The 21,660-nt window shown below is 46.7% G+C and overlaps 1 protein-coding gene across 1 annotated transcript in view; it reads right to left on the reverse strand.

The window, feature by feature from the left end:
- Nucleotides 1–21,660, reverse strand: part of TUT7 (terminal uridylyl transferase 7) — a 108,375-nt gene that overhangs the window by 69,507 nt on the left and 17,208 nt on the right. The window contains exons 3-8 of the mRNA XM_056566469.1: nt 10,768–10,940; nt 9,829–9,945; nt 5,761–5,938; nt 5,163–5,251; nt 4,326–4,377; nt 4,157–4,226 (exon numbers count right to left, since the gene is read on the reverse strand). Coding sequence (XP_056422444.1) covers nt 4,157–4,226; nt 4,326–4,377; nt 5,163–5,251; nt 5,761–5,938; nt 9,829–9,945; nt 10,768–10,940 — 679 coding nt within the window. The remainder of the gene's footprint in view (nt 1–4,156; nt 4,227–4,325; nt 4,378–5,162; nt 5,252–5,760; nt 5,939–9,828; nt 9,946–10,767; nt 10,941–21,660) is intronic.

Below are 21,660 nucleotides of genomic sequence, written 5' to 3' on the forward strand. Positions count from 1 at the left end.
TGGGCGTTCCCCTCGTGGGTCCCACCCCCTCGTCATCTGGGCACAAACGTCACTCCTCCAGAGGACGTTCACGGCGTCGCCGCTCTGCCACGCCAGAGCCGCGTACCCGGTCAGGGTCGCCCCCCTTCAGGGCTGCCTCTACTAGTTTACATTCTCCTGGTGAACTGGTGGACGAGGCTTCCGAGCCGGCATCTGACTCAGAGGACCGATCGGATTCAGTTGAAACGGTGAACTCATTGGTGACAGCCATAAGGGACACCTTTCACTTCTAGGACCCAGGATCTTCGGATGCCACTGCAGGAGTATCCTTTCATCGTACTAAGCCAGCATCTCAAAGGTTCAGCTCTCACGCTGACTTTGACGACATTCTGGAATCTGCATGTTAACATCCAGACAAGAGGTTCCCGGGAATCAAGACGATTCAAGAAAGTTATCCATTAGACAAGGCCTTTGTCCCCTAGGTGGTTTTCCCTCCCTCTGTGGATCCACCAATCTCCCGGATCTCTAAGGCAACTACACTGCGACTAGCAGATGCTGCTGCCTTCAAGGATTCCACGAACAAGGTAGAATACTTAGCAAAGTTTGCCTCTGAAGCAGCTGGCTCTTTTCTTCCCATCTTCTCCTTGACATGGGCATGGCCCTGTCAGAGTGGTGCCAAGAGCTCCATCAGGATATCTTAGCGGGATCCCCCCCCAGAGGATCCATCTGTCCTGGCTCTCCAATGCTCTAATTCTGGGGACTTCCTGTGCGCAGCTTCCAGGCAGTCAGCCCGTTGTCCTGCCTTTGCTGTGTGTCACCTAGCAGCTCTTCGCCGCTCTGTGTGGCTTAAAGATTGGATTGCGGATGCCGCTTCCAAAAGGTCTTTTCACTGTTCCTTTATCGGGTGGCCGTCCTTTCGGCAAGCGCCTTGATGCGATTATCTCTGTGGCGCCGGGTGGTAAGAGTTCCTTTTGGCCTCAAAATAAGGCTTGCCCTATTTCCCAAAAGGAAGTCCTCTTCCCTTTCGGACCTTTGGCTCCAGCAAAGGGTCCGGGCAGGCGTCTTTGTGGGACAGGAAGGCTCCCTCGTTCCGGGCTCGCCTGTCTTGGAAGTCGGACTCCAACCGGTACGACTGTTTTGCCCCCAAATCAGGCAACCGCAAACCCACTTCGGCATGAAGTGGGCCTCCACCCGCAGCTTTTTTCTCAGGTGGGAGGTTGTCTCTTACTTTTTCGAGACATCTGGACCTTGGATCAGGGACGTGGTGTCCAAGGGTTACCGAATCGAATTTGCCTCCCTTCCGGGGGATCGCTTTTGTCGATCCCGGGGCCCCCGGTCGCCTTCTCTGGCGAAGCAATTTCGAGAGGCGCTCCAGTCTCTGCTTCTCCAGGGGGACATCATTCCCATTCCTCCAGGGGAATGGTTCCGGGGTTTCTATTCCAATCTTTGTGGTTCCCAAGAAGGACGGCTCTGTGCGACCAATCCTAGACCTCAAGAGTCTCAACCTTCATCTTCTCTTCAGTCACTTTCGAATGGAATTTCTCCGTTTGGTGGTGGTGTCCCTGGAACAAGGGGAGTTCTTTCTTTCTTCAGTGGATATCAAGGATACCTACCTCCATGTGCCAATATTTCCAGGCCATCATCGGTACCTCCGCTTTGCGGTTCCGGAGGGGCATTTTCATTTCATAGCCCTCCCCTTTGGTCTGGCCTCGGCTCCTCGGTATTTACCAAGATCCTTGCGCCAGTGATGGGCCTGTTACGGTCGAGGGGAGGCTCTGTGATACCCTACCTGGACAACCTTTTCATCGAGGCTCCAACCAGAGCCCAGACTCTGGGGAATTTGGACGTCACTCTCCACTCCACACTCTGGATCGCTTCAGGTGGATGGTCAATCAGGACAAGTCAGTCCTCTGTCCTACCCAGTCTATAACCTTGTTGGGACTTCGTCTCGACATGGCCTCTGCCGAATTTGCCTCCCGCCGGACAAACGTCTGGCGCTTCTGTTGGGGTCCGCTCCTTTCGGAGCCAGGTCAGTCCCCTTCCGCACTTGTATGGAAATCCTGGGTCAGATGGTGGCCGTACCTCTTGCCCAGTTTCTCTACCGCCCCCCTTCAACTGGCGATTCTCTCGATGGGACATGTCTCCTCTGTCCCTCGATAGATTTTTCTCCCCCGCTGGGTCTGTCAGTCTCTGCTCTGGTGCCCCCCCCCCTTCTTCAAGAGCGGTCGTTTCTTCCCCTTCACTGGCAGGTAGTTACAACGGATGCCAGCCTGTCGGGCTGGGGCGGCGTGTCAGGGATTGGACGGTTCAGGGACTCTGGTCTCCCCGAGAGACCCTTCTTCCGATGAACATTTTGGAATTACAGGCAATTCTTCTTTTATCTTCTTCATTGGGAGTCCAGGCTTCAGTCCAGTCCTGTCCGCGTCCAGTGGCGTGCATAAATCCACAAGGCGGCACTGGCTGCTCAGCAGCCATGGCCGAGGTGACCAGGATTCTCCTCTGGGCGAAAAGCAAGTCCCGGGACCCTCAGGCTCTGCCGTGGTACCCTAGTGTTTCCTTTGGCGGGGTTGCCCTACCCTATCTGTTCCCTCCCCTTCTGCTCCTTCCCAGAGCTCTGAGGAAGCTCAAAACAGAGGGCGTCCCGCCATTCTGGTAGCTCCAGATTGGCCCCGAAGGTCGTGGTACACCGACGTAGTCAGGCTTCTGGACGACACTCCGCTGCGCCTTCCGCTCCGTCCGGACCTGCTCTCTCAGGTCAGGTTTCAGCCCTTGCTATTCTTTTCCAGCAGCATCTGGCTTCTAATTCTCATGTCCGGAGCTTCCTTCAAGGAGTGGCGCATGCTGTTCCTCCTTATCGGTCACCCTCCCGCCCTCCAGGGTGAACCCTTTGAGCCCCTTAGAGAGGTGTCTCTCCGCCTCCTTTCTTGGAAAGGGGCATTCCTTGTTGCTATCACCTCCATCCGGAGGGTGTCTGAATTGGCAGCTCCCTCCTGCCGTTCTCAGTTTCTGGTGATCCACCAGGACAAGGTTGTTTTCCGGCCAGATCCTTCCTTTTTGCCTAAGGTGGTTTCGGCCTTTCATCTCAATGAGGACATTGTCCTGCTCCTTCTCATCCTAAGGAGCGCTTACTACACAAGCTGGATGTAGTTCGGGCTGTTCGGTCTTACCCCGGGAGACGGCCGGAGCAAGGTGAGGTGACCTCCGGCCGCCATGCTGGATGATCGGATCGTCGTGGCAGTGCTGCGGGCGATCCGATCATCCATTTAAAGTACCGCGATGCTGCAGATGCCGTGATCTGTATTGATGACGGCATCTGAGGGGTTAATGGCAGACATCCGCGGGATCGCGGATGTCTGATATTACAGGCGGGTCCCTGGCTGCTATCAGCAGCTGGGATCTCCGCGCATGACGCGAGCATCGCTCCGATGCTCGCTGTTATGCATAGGATGTAAATGTACGTCCTGGTGCGTTAAGTACCAGCTCACCAGGACGTACATTTACATCCTGCATCGTTAAGGGGTTAAAGGCATTGAACACAATTTGTCATAGTGATTAATATCATTTAGGAAAATGTATGATTTATGCCAGAAATGATATTATAAGTAAATATACAGTTTAATGCAACATCCAGTGGCACAAAACTGTGTGACGTTAAATCGGATTTATGACACTGCACCACAGTAAACTTATACCAGTAGACTAGTGTAATTTATAGCTGAACTCTCAGCTGGTGCAGACTCACAAATGCAGTGCTGCAGCAGCCAGTTTTAGTAGCCCCCTTAATGACATTGGACAACACGCCAGGATGTACATGTATATACTAAGCAGCATTTCGACTATGAAGTGAGCACAGAAACTGTGCTCGCTTCATAGATGGCAGGTCCCAGTTGGTTATCCCTTAACGGAAAACACCTCTAGAAACTGTACTTGTGTTTTATTAATACTTGTATGTGTTGTATTAGTTGCCTCCAGTATGGTAACTTCATGCTGCAGCATCTCCCTGCCAATGCACCAATTAATGCAGAGGACAAGAAAAGTACCAGGTCATAAAGACCCAAAATGTTAAATATTAAAGTAGTATATGCTTGTATTGTCTGCATACAGAAATATATTGTTACATATAGCATTAGAAATAATTTTAGTTGAAGGCCAATACATATGTTAAAGGTGTACAGACCTTTGTTTTTCTCTGCACACCACTACAGGAACCCTGGCATGGAAGTCAGCTTCAAAGTCTGTGAATAAGTCTGAAAAAGAAAGCACAGTGCTTATATTAAATACCACTCAATGTAACGTAACATGCAAAAAATCCTTTATCTATATATGGCACATGGAAACAATCTTACCGCTTTGTTTCAGGCTTTCCTGAACTAAAATAAGAACATCAGGTTGATTCATCTAGAAGTAAAAAAAAATAAAAAATAAAAAATAAGGCAAGTACAGTAATAAGTACAAATAGAAGCAACTGAGGAATGGCACTGCTAAGTGTAGGTTATGCCAGTCATGGGTCGTAAGTACACTAGTGGTCTTTTACAGGGAAAAGTACGCTTTATGTAGGAAATGACTTGCCTGTGTGCCCTGGCGAGTCTGCTACCACCCCTGCATGTTTTTGCAAAGTTTAACTTCGAGGATGCTGGCAAGACTTCAATAATTTGGATTAATTACTCAATCAACAAGGCATTAAGGTATCCAATGGATTGTAAGTCTAATGTTTCTAAGGCTCTGCTGGTTCTATATATTTTATAGTGTGATTAGGTCTTATTCTAATGAGCAAACTGACAGCAAAGTATTTTGTACATTAGTTTTAACAAAGACAATAGGACTAAAACAAAAAAAATGATAATGTAAAAATGTGCACCTTTTTCTGTATTTTGGAACCACTCCTGGTTTTGGCAAAGATTCTGACCAAAAGGTGGCCTAAATTAAGACTGACCTGCAGTCAGGATGGGATTTGTGGCCTTAACGCCGATTGAGAAAATTGATGAAACTGGCCTTTGGTGTGAAATACTGGAAGAGCAATTAGCACACCTGTGTGACCTCTCTGAATCTTGCTGGGAATTATTTTACATGCACTTTTATTAGGAAATATGGTCTTTATCTAAGAATCATCACAATGAAGGTTCTCTAATCTTTGTAATATATAAAAAAAAAATAAAAAATAAAAAATTGTATATGCTACTCACAGTTTCAGGAAACTGAATATCTATGTTCAGATCAGAATTGCTGAAACCCATTCTGCTGCTCGAGGACCCATAGAGCCGTAAGGAACACCCTAGGAGAAAAAAGCACACAGAGCTGGCTTGGTATGCAGACAGACTTTCCTACTGGGTGCATAGTGGTCTACAGAAACAGTGTATAATTATGTATGTAGTGTAACCTTACACACAGGTATAAAGTTAGTGTGTCATCACAATTATATTTTTTCTTTATAGTTGAAGCTATTCTAAAATCATATGATAATACTGTATATTCTGCCCTGAGACCGGTTTTCTTCCAGTTACTTAAAATTCATGTTGGCTCCAGTGTATCTGTATTCATCACTTTATAAAGATAAGGGGCCCTCTCAGAATACAAGTATTTCTGCTGATTTGTCAGGGCCTTTACTGCAGCTCATTTCATTCACTGCAAAGGGAAAGATATACAAATGGCACAAAGAAACACTGAAAAAGTAAACCGATATGTTCTCTTGTGGGCATCCAGTTAAGAGATATCCCAAACGGATACTAAATAAACCTTAACTGGAAAGATACCCTATCAAATCCTGTATGAACTGTTTTGTACCTGGGAGTTTCTCCTTTATGACTGTCTCCATGGCTGAAACCGTTGCCTGTCTCTTGGCCATATCTTCTTCATTTAAACCATGCTCCTGCACCACTTTGTTTACTGCAACACCAACTGCTTGTATCTGAGGTGGCTTAGGTGGTGGCAGATTTGTCAGCAACTCCTCTTCCCTTTTATCCTATATGAATTACATACATTTGTGTCTTAAATATGCCACATTGTTTTCATTTTGACAGTGGTAATAGGGTTATTTTAACATATCAGAAAAAGAAAAATGGACAGCTGGAAAACAGGGGTGTAAATAAGCAAGTGCCTAGTAATAAATTCATGCATACTTTTTTTTCTCTCCATAGTCCTTTCTAGTGTCAAGAAGTATATTTTTTCGTACCTCAACGAAAAGTCTCAGCCTTCATTGGGGGACACAGGAAACATGGGTATATGCTGCCTGCCACTAGGAAGCAGACAAAAAAAATAAAAAATAAATAAAATAAAAGGCAGAGCAACACCACTGATCATCAGTTGTTGCCTGGTTAGGTTTGGTTGTCGGTCAGGTGCTGTATCCCCCAATGAAGGCTCCGAGAAAGATTTGACGGAGAGTACTATAAATCTACTTCTCGGCCGCCTCATAACCAACATCATAAACAAAACAGACTAATGCGGACGACTGAACCACTGCCACCTACAAAACCTTGCGGCCAAGCCCTTTGTCAGTGGATGCAAACGTATGGTATAACTTGGAAAAAGGTGTGCAAGGAAGACCAAGTAGCCCCATTGCACACTTGCAGAGCCGAAGCCCTGTTGCTGACCACCCAGGAGGCCCCCACAGCGGGGGTGGAAAAGGCAATCAATTGAAAGGGAGGAACTTTTCACTTACAGCAATAAGCCTCCGAAACGGCAGACCATATCCACTGGGAGATAGTTGCCTTAGAGGCCTGGAGCCCCCTGCGATGCTTATCCTTAAGCACGAACAGCGAGTCACAATGCTGGAAGGAAGGGGTGATTGACAGGTAGGCCTGAATGGCCAGGACCACATCCAGTTTATGGAGAGAGCACACTTGAAAGTGGGAAGGGGTGGGGCAGAGTGAGGGCAGCACAATATCCTCATTCAGGTGGAAAGCGGAAACAACCTTAGGTAGGAAAGAAGTTATAGGACGAAGAACCACCTTATCCTGATGAAGAATCAGGAAAATGGAACGGCAAGAGAGCCACCAATTCAGAGACACGCCTGATGGACGTAACCACTACGAAAGAAGGAAACCTTCCAGGAAAGGAAACAGAGACCTCCTGGATGGGCTCAAACGGAGCGCCCTGCAAGGCTCAGGGCAAAGTGGGAGACCAGTACACCAGAGCCTCGTGAGCCACAGCCAGCATTAAAACATGCAAATTAGATGCCAGTGGCCGCTGAAAGAGGATGCAAAGTGCAGGCACCTGCCTCTCGAGAGAGCGGAGTAAAAGACGCGTTTACAAACTGGCCTGCAAAAAAGGACAGGAGGTTCGACAGGTGAAGGGAAGTGGGAGACGGACCGCTCCTCACACCAGCGGAAATTGGCCCGCCAGGTGGGATGGTAAATCCTGGCAGACGAGGGCTTCCGAGCACATAGCATGGTACGAATGACTTGGTAGAGAAATCTTGCGCCTTCAATACCATTGTTTCATTAGACACTCAGTCAAACGCAGAAGTGAATTGGAGTGGAAGAGGAAGCCCCTGCAAGTGCATGTCGAGAGTCTGGCAGACGCAAGGGAACATCCGCAACGAGACGAATTACATCTGCGTACCACGTCTTCCGCCTTTATCTTCCGGAGGACCCTGGGAAGGAGGGGGAAGAGGAGGGACGAGATGGGGAAGGGAGAATGAGGTCTAAGTGATCACTAGAGCGTCCACGGCTAGTGCCAGCGGGACCTGGCGCCAAAACATAGAACCTTACTGTTCAGACGACTGCGTTTCTGAGCAAAGCCCTCCAAAAAGGGGGGAGCACTCCCCAGGGTCGGCCATGGAGCAACTCAAAGTCTGCCTCCCAGTTGTCCTACCCTGGAATATGGACCGCCAAGATGGAGGAAACGTGGAGTTCCGCCGAGGCAAGAATCTTGGCTGCTTCCGCCCTCGCCAAGGCACTGCTGGTGCCACCTTTGTGATTAACATACACCACAGCAGAGCCATTGTCCATCTGGACCTGTACTAAGAGACCCCGAAGAAGTGGTTCCTAGAGAAGACATAGTAATATAGCCTGAAGTGCCAAAACATTGCTGGAAAGACAGGTCCCCTGCTGGTTCTACTGGCCTTCAACAGTCCTGTCCTAGAAACACCCCCAGCCGATGAGGCTAGAGTCCTTAGTGAAGTGGCAGAAAGGAACGACCCTCCCAGTGAAGAGGAGACCAAATGATGGTTCTGTTAGAGCGATTAGAAGCTGCATTGGCATTCCAAGTCTTGAGCCACATGGAGCAATGAATAGCCACACAATATGCCACAAAGCTACTACCCTGCATTGGAGAGTTGTTGCGCCAGGTTGGAAAGATTTCCGGGGAAGAACCTGACAGGATACACCGACGAAGTAGGGAAGCCCAAACCGACAGAGCCTTGGCCACCCATGTAGAATCGAACGCTGGTAACCGTGCCAAACCGGCTGCCTTGTAAGCAAACTTGGCAACATTTTCAATGCGCTTGTCAGATGGGTCCTTAAAGGAAGCAGCATCCACCAATGGAAGGGAAGTGGACTTAGATAGCTGCAATACAGGAGGGTCCACTGTAGGCAGGGAGGTCCATTTGGATACAAGATCCTAGGAAATGGTAAAGGGCTCAAAGCTTCTTAATGTTTCTTTGGGTGTTTCCAACCATCAGAGTAGCTCATCGAATTCAGCATGAGAACTGGAGACCTTAGTGGGACAGCGAGCACGGCGGAAGGCAACTTCAGGGACAACATTCGAAGTTCCTGGGTCCTGTAAGTGATAGGTGTCTGAAGAGAAGAGCAGCTGGAGCCAGACAGCAATGTGCAGCAAGAGAAGAAGGAGGAGTCCACCAGGATGACATCACCGAAGTAGGACAGGTTAACAGGGACACCTTTGGGAGAGAGCAGCCCCTGGAGCATGTGCTGACGCTTATAGGGCCAGAGGATAAGGAGGGGTATGGCGACCACTGACGCATGCGCTGCTCCAGGACTGACTGAAGCCCTGACCCCTGGAGCGCTTGTGAGCATGTTATTGTGCCATGGGAACGGGAAAGGCGGAGCACCCAGAACTCCGGAGCGCACACCAAGTCGGTGGAGCAACAGAGGATGAGAGCAGGGCCGAAGACTGATTAAATTTACAGACCACCACCAGCGGCACGTGAGAGGAGGAAGGGGAAGAGACCGCAGCCAGAGAGATGCACCGTTGGCCGTGGCTCCGCTCAGGGAAGTGACCGAAGAGGTGAGCAGGAGATATGAACTGCAGTACAGCAGGCCCCAGAAAAAAGGACCCCCCCCCCCCCAAAGAAAAATAAAAAAAAACTCCAGTCAAATAATAAAGGAGGACCCCCAAAGGAGACCATGCTACTGTCGCCAAACCTATAAGGAAATAAAGAGAAAAAAAATCCTAACTATACAGTTGCTAACAAAAAAAAAAAAAAAAAGAAGAAGAACAGGTCAGGGCAGCAGACTCTTTTGCCTAGTGTCCGCCTCCTAGCAGCAAGCAAAATATACCCAGGGTTCTTGTGCCCCTCAACAAGGTTACTGAGAAATAACCTCATTTGCATACTAACAAAAGAGTTAAGTGTTCAAGAGAAGTTCTTCGTGATGGCAAGAGCCCAGGTAGGTCCAGCCCATGTACTATATCTAATGCACCCAAGCAGGCAGCTAGCTAAGGTGATTATAAAGAAAATGGGATATACTTACATGGACTCTAGCTGCACTGGGGAACACCCCCTGGGCACTTAATGCTTGTTATATCTAGACACTGAGAAAGACTAAGGAGATAAAAAGGTATTCCTAAAATGAAGATTATTAGCCTCAGCCATTGGGCCTAATGGAGTACTGATTGAATGAAAATATATATTATATATATTTATTACACACACATACAGGAAAGAGACCTTACCTTGACATTTCTCCTGTGCCTCTTTTCTTTCATGTGTTTATGTGCAGAAGATATGGAGTCAACTAAGGCGTCACAGAGCTTGCAAGTATAAACAGCTGTAGGATACTTACGGGGACGCTTTTTGTAGATAAGAAAAAAAAATTAGAAAGGTGCATTGAAATATTAGGTTTAATTATTAAACAAACATGTGTTTTAACAAGATTAAAAAGCAAACAGACAAAAAAAAAAAAAAAAACAGGAAGAAGCACTAGCAAAAATACAGGGCAAGTGGGATAACTAAACTAATTGCCCATGAGAAACAAAAAAACTAAAATAAAACACAAATGTAGTGATAGCTGGGTAAATATGCATACTATGTATTATACATTTTACTAGTGGAGGGAGGGAACCAGCTACTAGATGGTTCGATTAGTCTTTCGCCCCTATACCCAGGTCGGACGACCGATTTGCACGTCAGGACCGCTGCGGACCTCTATACTATAGTATGCATATTTACCTAGCTAAGAACAGGCCAATTTTAAAAGCCTGGATAACCCCTTTTAACCGAATGACAAATTCTAAAAATAGGCTGAAGCAGAACCCTTTGCTGGGCCAGATTGCCAAATGTCTCATGAGTTGGTTATCAACACAGCTGGTACTACCAATTTGCTCATGCCATTACTGTTAGGTTGAACTGGCCGCCAAGACTAGAAAAGATTATTAGGGAAAGGTGTTTTCCAAAATGTTGGCGTTTGGGTAGGTAAAATGCCAGTATAATTGACAGAAAGTGATATACATAGGAGCAGCATTAAAGCGTCAATTTTTTTTTAAAACTACATAACTAAAGAAATTATATCGAAATTCATGTGCAACATATGTCAATTGTTCCTTAAAACATTTTAGTCCTTAAAAAAAAATAAAAATAAATGATGCCAAGATAGATTGGCAGCAGTGCTATACCCGTTTCAGTCTGTAAATACTGTCACGCTTCAAGCGCTCCTCAGCTTGCTGCAGACCTAGCAGCTCTTTTTTGGACAACATTGACTCGTCTATAACTGGGCTGCCATGACAGTCATCGTCTTCTCTCTCTGACCGGGAGTAATGTCGCTCTCGCTTCATGGGGGACTGCAAATCTGTGGAAAAATACAAAAAAAACTATTTAGCATTCCAAGATACTAAGACTTGACTGCTAAATATGCTAGTTATGCTTTCCTTTATAGATACATATTTTATATGGCCTGTATTTTAGTAAGAGAAGGGTGAACCTGAGCACTAGGCAAACTTTGCAACGGCCACAGTAAGTAAAAGGGTGCTGAGTCGAGCATGTGTGCTGCCACCCCATTTACTTTGTGTATAAGGAAACACCGTTCTGATTAGTGGGGGTCCTAGTTAGTCCCCCACTGACCAGCTAGTAATCGCCTATGGGCAAGATCATTGATTTAAAACTGGCTTTTCAGCCCCATTTATGGTACTTTAGAAAGTGGTAAGTAAGCAAGATGAAAGTACATCCATACCCTTGAAGATGCTCTCAGTCCCAATGTAAATGGTCATAACTAAAATATAGCCACTGTCTTGAGACACATGCAACTCCAACACTAGCACTTGCCATATGATATGCTGCAAACTTTCTACAGCAAGTCTGTTGCTGGAAAATCTGCAGATCATTGCAGTAACAGCAAAGTGGATGCCATTTTTACAAATCAAAGGAAAACTGTCAGACTGTTTACCCACTCAAAAGCTAGACCAGGCTATAGCGTGGGTGAACAGGAGTACAAAGAGGGGTCACTTACTAAAATGCATCCAGTAGGCTTTGAGAAACATCCCCCAGAATATCCTCTGCTAAATTTAGTGAACTGTGCGCTAGAGGTGGGGCCCCCGATAAGATTTTTTTTTAGACTTACCATAAAATCTCTCTCTCGAAGGATCCATTGGGGGACACAGACTCTGGGTATATGCTGCTGTCTCTAGGAGGTTGACACTATGGTAACCAAAAAGTCGGCTCCTCCCAGCAGGATATACCCGCCTCCTGGCCACTGAGCAATTCAGTTTAGTCTCAGAGCAATAGGAGGAGACCGACAGGTCAAAGGAAAAAACCATGAACTGTCCAAGAACCCGAAGAAATAACTGAAAACTCCATCGGATAGATAACAGAAAAAGGAACCCAAGAAAAGGGTGGGAGCTGTCCTCCAATGGATCCTTCGAGAAAGAGGTTTTACGGCAAGTCTAAAAAATAAAAATCTCCTTTTCTCTATTGGCTCCATTGGGGGACACAGACTCTGGGATGTACCAAAGCCGTCCCTTGGGTGGGCAGAGAATAAAAAAGGTCAGGCAGTCGGCTGTACCACCGCCGCCTGCAACACCTTACGGCCCAGACTAGAATCAGCCGATGCGAAGGTATGAACCTGATAGAATTTTGAAAAAGTGTGTAAAGACGACCAAGTGGCCGCTTTACAGATCTGCGAGGCCGAGGCCTTGTTTCGGAGAGCCCAGGATACTCAAACAGAGCGAGTGGAATGAGCCAAAACCCTGAAAAGGTGGGGTCCTCCCCTTGCAGTGGTAAGCCTACAAAATCGCACATCGGATCCACCGAGAAATGGTGACCTTAGAAGCAGGCTGTCCCCTCCGACGGCCTTCCGATAGAACGAAAAAAGAATCGCACTGACGAAAAGACGAGGTGACGGAAAGATAAGTCTGAACCGCCCGAACCACATCCAATTTATGAAGCAGCACTCCCTGGGATGAGAAGGAGCGGGACAAAAGGATGGAAGGATGATGTCCTCGTTGAGATGAAAGGCCGAAACGACTTTAGGCAAGAAAGACGGATCTGGTTGGAAAACAAGCTTTTCCTGATGAATTATCAGGAAAGGGGAACGGCAGGCGAGAGCTGCCAGTTCAGAAACTCTCCTAATGGAGGTAATAGCTATAAGAAAAGCCACTTTCCAGGAAAGGAGGCGAAGGGGAACCGGTAAGTTCAAGTCCCAAGGGTGAGAAGGGGACCGGTAAGGAGGGGCCGCATGTGCCACTCCTAGGAGGAAGGTCCAGACATGAGAATTGGAAGCCAGAGGATGCTGAAAAAGAATAGAAAGGGCTGAAACCTGACCATTAAGGGAACTGAGAGCCAGCCCTAGTTCCAACCCTGACTGTAAAAAGTAAAGGAGACGGCGGTAACTGGAGAAAGAGATTGAGCTTCGCACCAACGAAAGACCGCCAAATACGGTGGTAATTTTTTGTAGAGGAGGGCTTGCGAGCCCTAAGCATGGTGCGAATTACCTGGGAAGAGAAGCCATGGACCCTTAGAACTGCGGTCTTAACCACCACGCCGTCAAATGCCGCGACTGTAAATTGGGGTGGCAAAGGGGACCCTGGGACCGTAGGTCTGGACGAAGAGGAAGGAGGAAAGGAACGTCGTCCAGAAGCCAGACCACGTCGGCGTACCATGCCCTTCGAGGCCAGTCTTGAGCCACCAGAATGGCTGGGACTCCTTCCGCTTTGAGCTTCCTCAGAACCCTGGGAAGGAGAGGGAGAGGAGGGAACAGGTAGGGCAGGACAAAGCCCGACCACGGAATTACTAAGGCATCCGCGGCTAGAGCCAGGGGGTCCCTTGTCTTTGACACAAACTTCGGAACTTTCCGGTTGTGTCGAGACGCGAAGAGATCCACGTCCGGGGTCCCCCAGAGGTCGCAGATCTGCGCGAACACCTCCGGAAGAAGACACCACTCTCTGGGGTCGGCTGAGGACCGACTGAGGAAAACCGCTTCCCAATTGAGAACTCTTGGAATGTGAATTGCAGAAATGGCTGGAACCACTCGTGCCGCCCAGAGGAGGATCTTTGACACCTCGGACATGGCCGCTGAGGTGCGAGTGCCCCCCTACCGATTGATGTATGCCACAGCATTGTCCGACTGGACATGGACAGGGTGACCAAGAAGCAGGGACTCCCAATGCTTCAGACACAGAAATCGCCCTCAGTTCCAGAATGTTTGTGGAAAGAAGGGCTACTTGGGGAGGCCAGAGGCCCTGAACCGTCTGATTCCTGAAAACACCCCCCCCCCCCACACAGGCTGGCATCCGTCGTGACCACCTGCCAGTGGAGGGGGAGGTAGAAACGCCCCAGAAGAAGAGGGGAGCCGAGCCACCAGCGCAGAGACAGAGAGAGAGAACCTGTCCCATTGTGCAAGAATAGCCAGCTGAAGAGGACGGTGATGAAACTGGCCAAAGGGTACGGCCTCCATGGCTGCCACCATCCGACCCAGGGCTTCCATACAAGTACGGATGGAGATCGGGGATGGTGTCCGGAGGGAGCAGACTACGACAAGAGGGCCAGACGTTTGTCCGGCAGAAGGCGAATCCGAGCAGAGTCGAACTGAAGCCCGAAGAAGACCAGAGACTGGGTGTGGGGGGGGGGGTAAGAGAACTGACTTGTCTCGGTTGACATCCACCTGAAGCGACATAAGGTCTGAAGAGTGAGGCTCACATTCTCCAGAGCTTTGGCTCTGGTGGGGGCTTTTATGAGAAGATCGTCCAAGTAGGGTATCACTGAGACCCCTCTTGACCGTAACAGAGCTACCACAGGCGCCAGAATCTTGGTAAAGACTCGTGGCGCTGTTGCCAGCCCGAAAGGGAGAGGCACAAATTGATAATGACCTTCCGGAACTGCAAAGCGGAGGTACAGCTGGTGTCCAGGAAAAATTGGAACATGGAGGTAGGCATCCTTGATGTCCACCGAGGAAAAACTCCCCTTGATCCATAGATGCCACCACCGAACGGAGAGAGATTCCATTTGGAAATGGCGGATAAGATGTTTGTTGAGACGTTTGAGATCCAGGATTGGCCGCACAGAGCATTTTTTTCTTGGGAACCACGAAAAGATTGGAATAAAAACCCCAAAAAAGTGTTCCCTTGAAGGAACTGGGATAATGACACCCTGGACGAGAAGGGACTGAAGAGCCTCCCGAAATCCCCTCGCAAGCGAGGGAGATCAGGGAACATGTGACTGGAAAAAACGATCCCTTGGAAGGGAGGCAAATTCTATCCGGTATCCGTAGGACACCACGTTCCTGACCCAGGAGTCCTGAATGTGCGTGGTCCAAACGTCCCGAAAAAATAAAAAAAAGTCGACCTCCCACCCGAAAGGCTGCGGGTGTCCCTTCATGCAGAAGTGGGCTTGCGGTTGCCCGCAAAACGGTCGGGCCGGTTGGTGTCAGACTTCCACGATGGACGGGCCTTGAAAAAGGGAACCTTCTTGTCCCGGTGAGGCGCCTGGTTGGACCCTTTAGAGGGGCCAGATGTCCGAAAGGAAGAAGACTTCCTACAGAAAGAGGTGCTTGAATTGTTTTGAGGTAATAAAGAGCTCTTGCCCCCTGTCGCCTCAGAGATAATCTCATCCAGGCACTTGCCAAAAAGACGGGAACCAGTAAAAGGAATCTCAGTGAGAGACTTCTTAGATGCAGCATCCGCGTTCCAAGTTTTAAGCCAAATGGAACGACAGAGGGCCACTAAATTACCGGTGGCATAGGCAGCGCAGCGAGCTGAGTGCAAGGAAGCAGAACACAGGAAATCTCCAGCTTTGGAACATTGGAGGGCCAGAGCAGACAGTTCTTCTGGAGGAGAACCTGAAAGAATGCCCTGACGGAGTTAGGACTGCCACACCGGGAGGGCCTTCGACACCCAGGTGGAGGTGAAAGCAGGGAGCAGGGAAGAACCCGCTGCTTCAAAGGGATACTTCGCTAAAGACTCAACCTTTTTGTCTGCAGGAGCTTTAGAGAGGCGGGAAACGGGAGGATCCATCAACGGAGAGGAAGTCACTTTGGAAACAAGGTCCTTGGCGAAAGGATATCGCGCTTGGACTCTCCTCAGTCCCTGAAACTTCTCAGGGTGCTTCCAGGAAGATTCTAGAATGGCCTCAAATTCAGCGTGAGAGCTGAACACTTTGGGTGCCGGACGGGCATGATGAAAGGATACTTCTGGAGCTGTGTCCGAAGTTCCTGGGTCCTCTAGGTTTAAGGTGTCTCTTATGGCTATAACCAATGTGTTCACCGTGTCCACTGAGTCCAAACGGTCCTCCGAATCTGATGCCGAATCGGAACCCTCGGCCGCTAGCTCTCCAGGAGAGTGCAAACGAGTTGAGGCGGCTCTGGAAGAGGGAGACTCCGACCTGGTACGAGGTTCAGGAGAGCCAGAGCGGCGACCACGGGAACGTCCTCTAGAAAAGTGACGCGTGTGGCCTAAAGCAGTGGTCGGGAGACACCTGCGAGAGGAACGCCCGTGCCTACCAGTAGACTCCTGGAAGAGTCAGAGGAGACACCCCTATTACGCTTATGCGAAGCGTAAGGGGAACGGGACCTTCTAGAGGGACGGTGAAGGGTAGACCTCTCCAAGGCAGTCACCACAGAACGTGAGACCTGTAAGACTGGGAGAGAGAGGAAACCCAGGCTGGAGGGGCAGCTGAACCCACCAGGTCTGAAGGGGCACCTGGGTTAGAAATAGCAGGGGGGTCTGGGGGAGCAGTGGAGCAGGCAGGACAAGTGGGTTCAGCAGAATCTGACATTTTTGCAGAGCAGCTTTTACAAGCGTAATAGGTAACTAATGTTCCCGGAATCTGCTTGGAGGGAGGAACAGTTCTGGGCACTAACAGTCAAAAAATGAACAGTCTAACCCAGAGTCTGTGTCCCGAGGCAGCTGCTGTGCGGAGAACTATGCACCATGCTGAGAGAGAAAAAAAATGCCAGCCAATAGGAGGAAGAGGCCGGTCAGAGCCAGGAGCTCTGTGATTGGCCCCTGCACGGCCCCAACGTGCGCACAGCACTGATTGGTGGCCCTTTTCGCGCTGCTGAGGCGCTTATGCGGCCAGAGCTAATGTCCGCCGGGCCGAGAAGATATACTGCGGGACTCCTGTAATGGCGCCCGCTCCGAACCGCGAGCGCACACACGCCGCCTGTAGAGTCCTGTGCGCCCGGGAACGGAGCGGGCTGAAGTGTCGTCGGCAGCCGCGGCTGCCGAAGTGAAAGTAACACACGCCTCTAATAAAGTGCCCATATAGACAAAACACTGCCCCAAGCTCCACTGCCCCCCCCCAATATAATAAAAAATTACTCCCCCTGCAGGGAAAAGTATCCCCCAGCCAGTCCAGCCTCTGAAGGATAGGGCCAAAAAAAAACAGAGGATCTCCAGCTGTTACAAGACCTAGGGAGAAAAAAAAACACTCACCTATGCTGAAGAACTTACCTAAGGAAGTCTTCAGACTGTAGTCTTCAGTCAGCATTTTCACCTGCGGCAAGCCAAACTCATAGCGAGGCGAACAGGGAGGTAGGGGGAACCGGACCCATGAGGTACAACCCCAAGCACTGACTGTTGGCGAGAGGAGGTTAACAGTATATCCAAGATGCCTGCCACCTCTCGCAATCAGGAAACAGTGAACATTGCGTTCCCGAGTCCCCACCTGAAATAAAAAGCAATAAAGAACTAACAGTCCCTAAACCTAATAAAATAAGACACTTGGTCTTGAGAAAACCAGACCATGTCCACCTCCTTAAGACCCCAAGCAAAAACAGAATTGCTCAGTGGCCTGGAGGCGGGTATATCCTGCAGGGAGGAGCCGACTTTTTGGCTACCATAGTGTCACACCTCCTAGAGACAGCAGCATATACCCAGAGTCTGTCCCCCAATGGAGCTGATAGAGAAAGTTTAATTTACATATTCATGGTCTATGACTCCACATCCTAGTGACGTAGAGTCACTGGTTACTTGAGTGCTCAGTCGACACATGCACTCTATGCAAAGAGCAGGGCATGCACGTGACCAGCAAATTCAAGTCACTAGGATGTGGAGTCACAAACAACGACCACGTACAATTCACTAAATTTAGCAGGAGGATCTTCTGGTAGACATCTCAGGACCTACTGGATGTATTTTAGTAAGTGAACCCACACTGAACTCCTGTTCACCAGCACTATAACCCAGTGTGGGTGAACAGGCTGACAGTTTTCCCTTTAAGTCCTGACCTAAAGATCCTATTTATTTTAATAGGAGCTGTCAAGTGGGACCACACAAAAAGGGACTCTGTTCCCCATCTACTACCGAGACCAAGGGAAATCAGTTTTTGTTGGGTGAAACCATCCAGTTTACAACACAGAAATTGACATGTTTTCACCCTCCTCACCCGATATTCCCTTCCATTATTAAAATTAAATTTAGTGTATTTAAGTCCACTCTGCAGGCAAAAATCAAAACTTTCAATTTTGCACCTGCAGACCCATATAAGGGGTTGTTTTTTGCACCACCAATTGTACTTTGTAATGACACTGCTTATTTTATAACAATCTACGGGAAAAAAAAATTCTACACAGTGCACTTTTCGTTAACAATCACACCTTACAGGTCCATATGGTTACAAGATACCCAATTTATGTAGGTTTTATTTTATTTTACTACTTAAAAAGAAAAAAAAAAATGTATAACTATATGCACCAAAATTAGCATGTTTAAAATTGTCCTTTTCTGACCCTTATAACTTCTTTTACATACAGTGCTATATGAGGGCTCATTTTTTGCGCTGTGGTCTGTAATTTTTATCAGTACATTTTTGTTTTGATGGGACTTTTTGATCGCTTTTTATTGCTATTTTTATGATATATGAAGTGACCAAAAATGCACAATTTTGGACTTTGTTATTTTTTACGTGTACGAAATCGACCAAGCGGTTTAACTACCCTTATATTTTAATAGTTTGGACATTTACGCAAGGGGGATTCAAACTTTTATTAGGAAGGGGCTAATTCACTTTTATTAACTTTTTTTTTCACTTTTTTAGTCCCCATAGGGAGCTATAACATGCAATCTTGATTGCATATACTGATCAATGATATGCCATAGCATTGATCAGTGCTATCAGTGCTCTGCTGCTCCAGCCTGAATGGGAACTCCTGCCGACCTCTCAGCTGATTGCGGCTTCTAAAGGGTTAATACCAGGCATCGGACCGATCAGCGGTGCCCGGCATTAATCCTGGGTTTCGGCTGCTGCTAGCAGTCGGGACCCACTGGGTTTGAAGCGCACTCAGCAGGCTTTGAAGCGTGCTCACGAGCTAACAGGCCCAGGGCATACAGGTACGCCTTTGGTCTTTAACCCCTTAAGGACTCAGGGTTTTTCCGTTTTTTTGCACTTTTAAAAAAATCATAATGCTTAAAATTTTGCACATAAAAATCCATATATGACAACATTTTTTGCGTCACCAATTCTACGTTGTAATGACTAATTTTACCCAAAAATCTACAGCAAAACGGAAAAAAATAATCATTGCTGCGACAAAATTGAAGAAAAAACACCATTTTGTACATTTTGGGGGCTTCCGTTTCTACACTACATTTTTCGATAAAAATGACACCTTATTTTTATTCAGTAGGTCCATACGGTTAAAATGATACCTTATTTATATAGGTTTGATTTTGTTGTACTTCAGGAAAAAATCATAACTACATGCAGGAAAATGTATATGTTTAACTCCTTGGGGACGGAGCTCATTATAACCCTAAGGACAGGAGCATTTTTTGCAATTCTGACAACTGTCACTTTAAGCATTAATAACTCTGGGATGCTTTTACTTTTCATTCTGATTCAGAGATTGTTTTTTCGTGACATATTCTACTTTATGTTAGTGGTAAAATTTTGTCGATACTTGCATCATTTCTTGGTGAAAAATTCCAAAATTTTATGAAAAAATTGAAAATTTTGCATCTTTCTAACTTTGAAGCTCTCTGCTAGTAAGGAAAATAAACATTCTAAATAAATAATATTTTGATTCACATATACAAAATGTCTACTTTATGTTTGCATCATGAAGTTGAGATGTTTTAACTTTTGGAAAACACCAGAGGGCTTAACCCCTTAAGGACACAGCCCATTTTCACCTCTAGGACGCAGCCCTTTTTTGCACATCTGACCACTGTCACTTTAAACATTAATAACTCTGGAATGCTTTTACTTATCAATCTGATTCCGAGATTGTTTTTTCGTGACATATTCTACTTTAACATAGTGGTAAATTTTTGTGGTAACTTGCATCCTTTCTTGGTGAAAAATCCCAAAATTTGATGAAAAAAATTGAAAATTTTGCATTTTTCTAACTTTGAAGCTCTCTGTTTGTAAGGAAAATGGATATTCCAAATATAATTTTTTTTGGATTCACATATACAATATGTCTACTTTATATTTTCATCATAAAATTGACAAGTGTTTACTTTTGGAAGACACCAGAGGGCTTCAAAGTTCAGCAGCAATTTTACAATTTTTCACAAAATTTTCAAACTCGCTATTTTTCATGGACCAGTTCAGGTTTGAAGTGGATTTGAAGGGTCTTCATATTAGAAATACCCCATAAATGACCCCATTACAAAAACTGCACCCCCCAAAGTATTCAAAATGACATTCAGTAAGTGTTTTAACCCTTTAGGTGTTTCACAGGAAAAGCAGCAAAGTGAAGGAGAAAATTCAAAATCTTCATTTTTTACACTTGCATGTTCTTGTAGACCCAATTTTTGAATTTTTACAAGGGGTAAAAGGATAAAATTTATACTTGAATTTGTAGCCCAATTTCTCTCGAGTAAGCACATACCTCATATGTCTATGTAAATTGTTCGGTGGGCGCAGTAGAGGGCTCAGAAGCGAAGGAGCGACAAGGGGATTTTGGAGAGTACGTTTTTCTGAAATGGTTTTTTGGGGGCATGTTGCATTTAGGAAGCCCCTATGGTGCCAAAACAGCAAATAAAAAAAACATGGCATACCATTTTGGAAACTAGACCCCTTGAGGAACGTAAAAAGGAATTAAGTGAGCCTTAATACCCCACAGGTGTTTCATGACTTTTGCATATGTAAAAAAAAAAAAAATAATTTTTCACTAAAATGTGTGTTTCCCCCCAAATGTCACATTTTTGCAAGGGTTAACAGCAGAAAATACCCCCCAAAATTTGTAACCCCATCTCTTCTGAGTATGGAGGTACCCCATAAGTTGACCTGAAGTGCATTACGGGCGAACTACAATGCTCAGAAGAGAAGGAGTCATATTTGGCTTTTTGAGTGCAAATTTTGCTCGGGGGGCATGTCGCATTTAGGAAGCCCCTATGGTGCCAGGACAGCAAAAAAAAAAAACGACATGGCATACCATTTTGGAAAGTAGACTCCTTGAGGAACGTAACAAGTGATAATGTGAACCTTAATACCCCACAGGTGTTTCACGACTTTTGCATATGTAAAAAAAATAAAAAAATTTACCAAAAATGCTTGGTTTAGCAAAAATTTTACATTTTTAAAAAAGGTAATAGCAGAAAATACCCCCCAACATTTGAAGCCCAATTTTTCCCGATTCAGAAGACACCAAATATGGGGATGAAAAGTTCTCTGCTGGCGCACTACAGGTCTCAGAAGAGAAGGAGTCACATTTGGCTTTTTGGAAGCAAATTTTGCTCTGGGGGCATGCCGCATTTAGGAAGCACCTATGGTGCCAGGACAGAAAAAAAAAAAACACATGGCATACCATTTTGGAAACTAGACCCCTTGGGGAACGTAACAAGGGGTAAAGTGAACCTTAATACCCCACAGGTGTTTCACGACTTTTGCATATGTAAAAAAAATAATATTTTTTTTACACTAAAATGCTTGTTTTCCCCCAAATTTTACATTTTTACAAGGGATAATAGCAGAAAATACCCCCCAAAATTTGTAACCCCATCTCTTCTGAGTATGGAAATACCCAATAAGTGGACGTGAAGTGCACTGGGGGCGAACTACAATGCTCAGAAGAGAAGGAGCATCATTGAGCTTTTGGAGAGAGAATTTGGCCATGTGCATTTCCAAAGCCCCCC

The sequence above is a fragment of the Hyla sarda genome, chromosome 1 (genome assembly GCF_029499605.1).
Source record: "Hyla sarda isolate aHylSar1 chromosome 1, aHylSar1.hap1, whole genome shotgun sequence".
In the NCBI taxonomy this organism is placed as follows: domain Eukaryota; kingdom Metazoa; phylum Chordata; class Amphibia; order Anura; family Hylidae; genus Hyla; species Hyla sarda.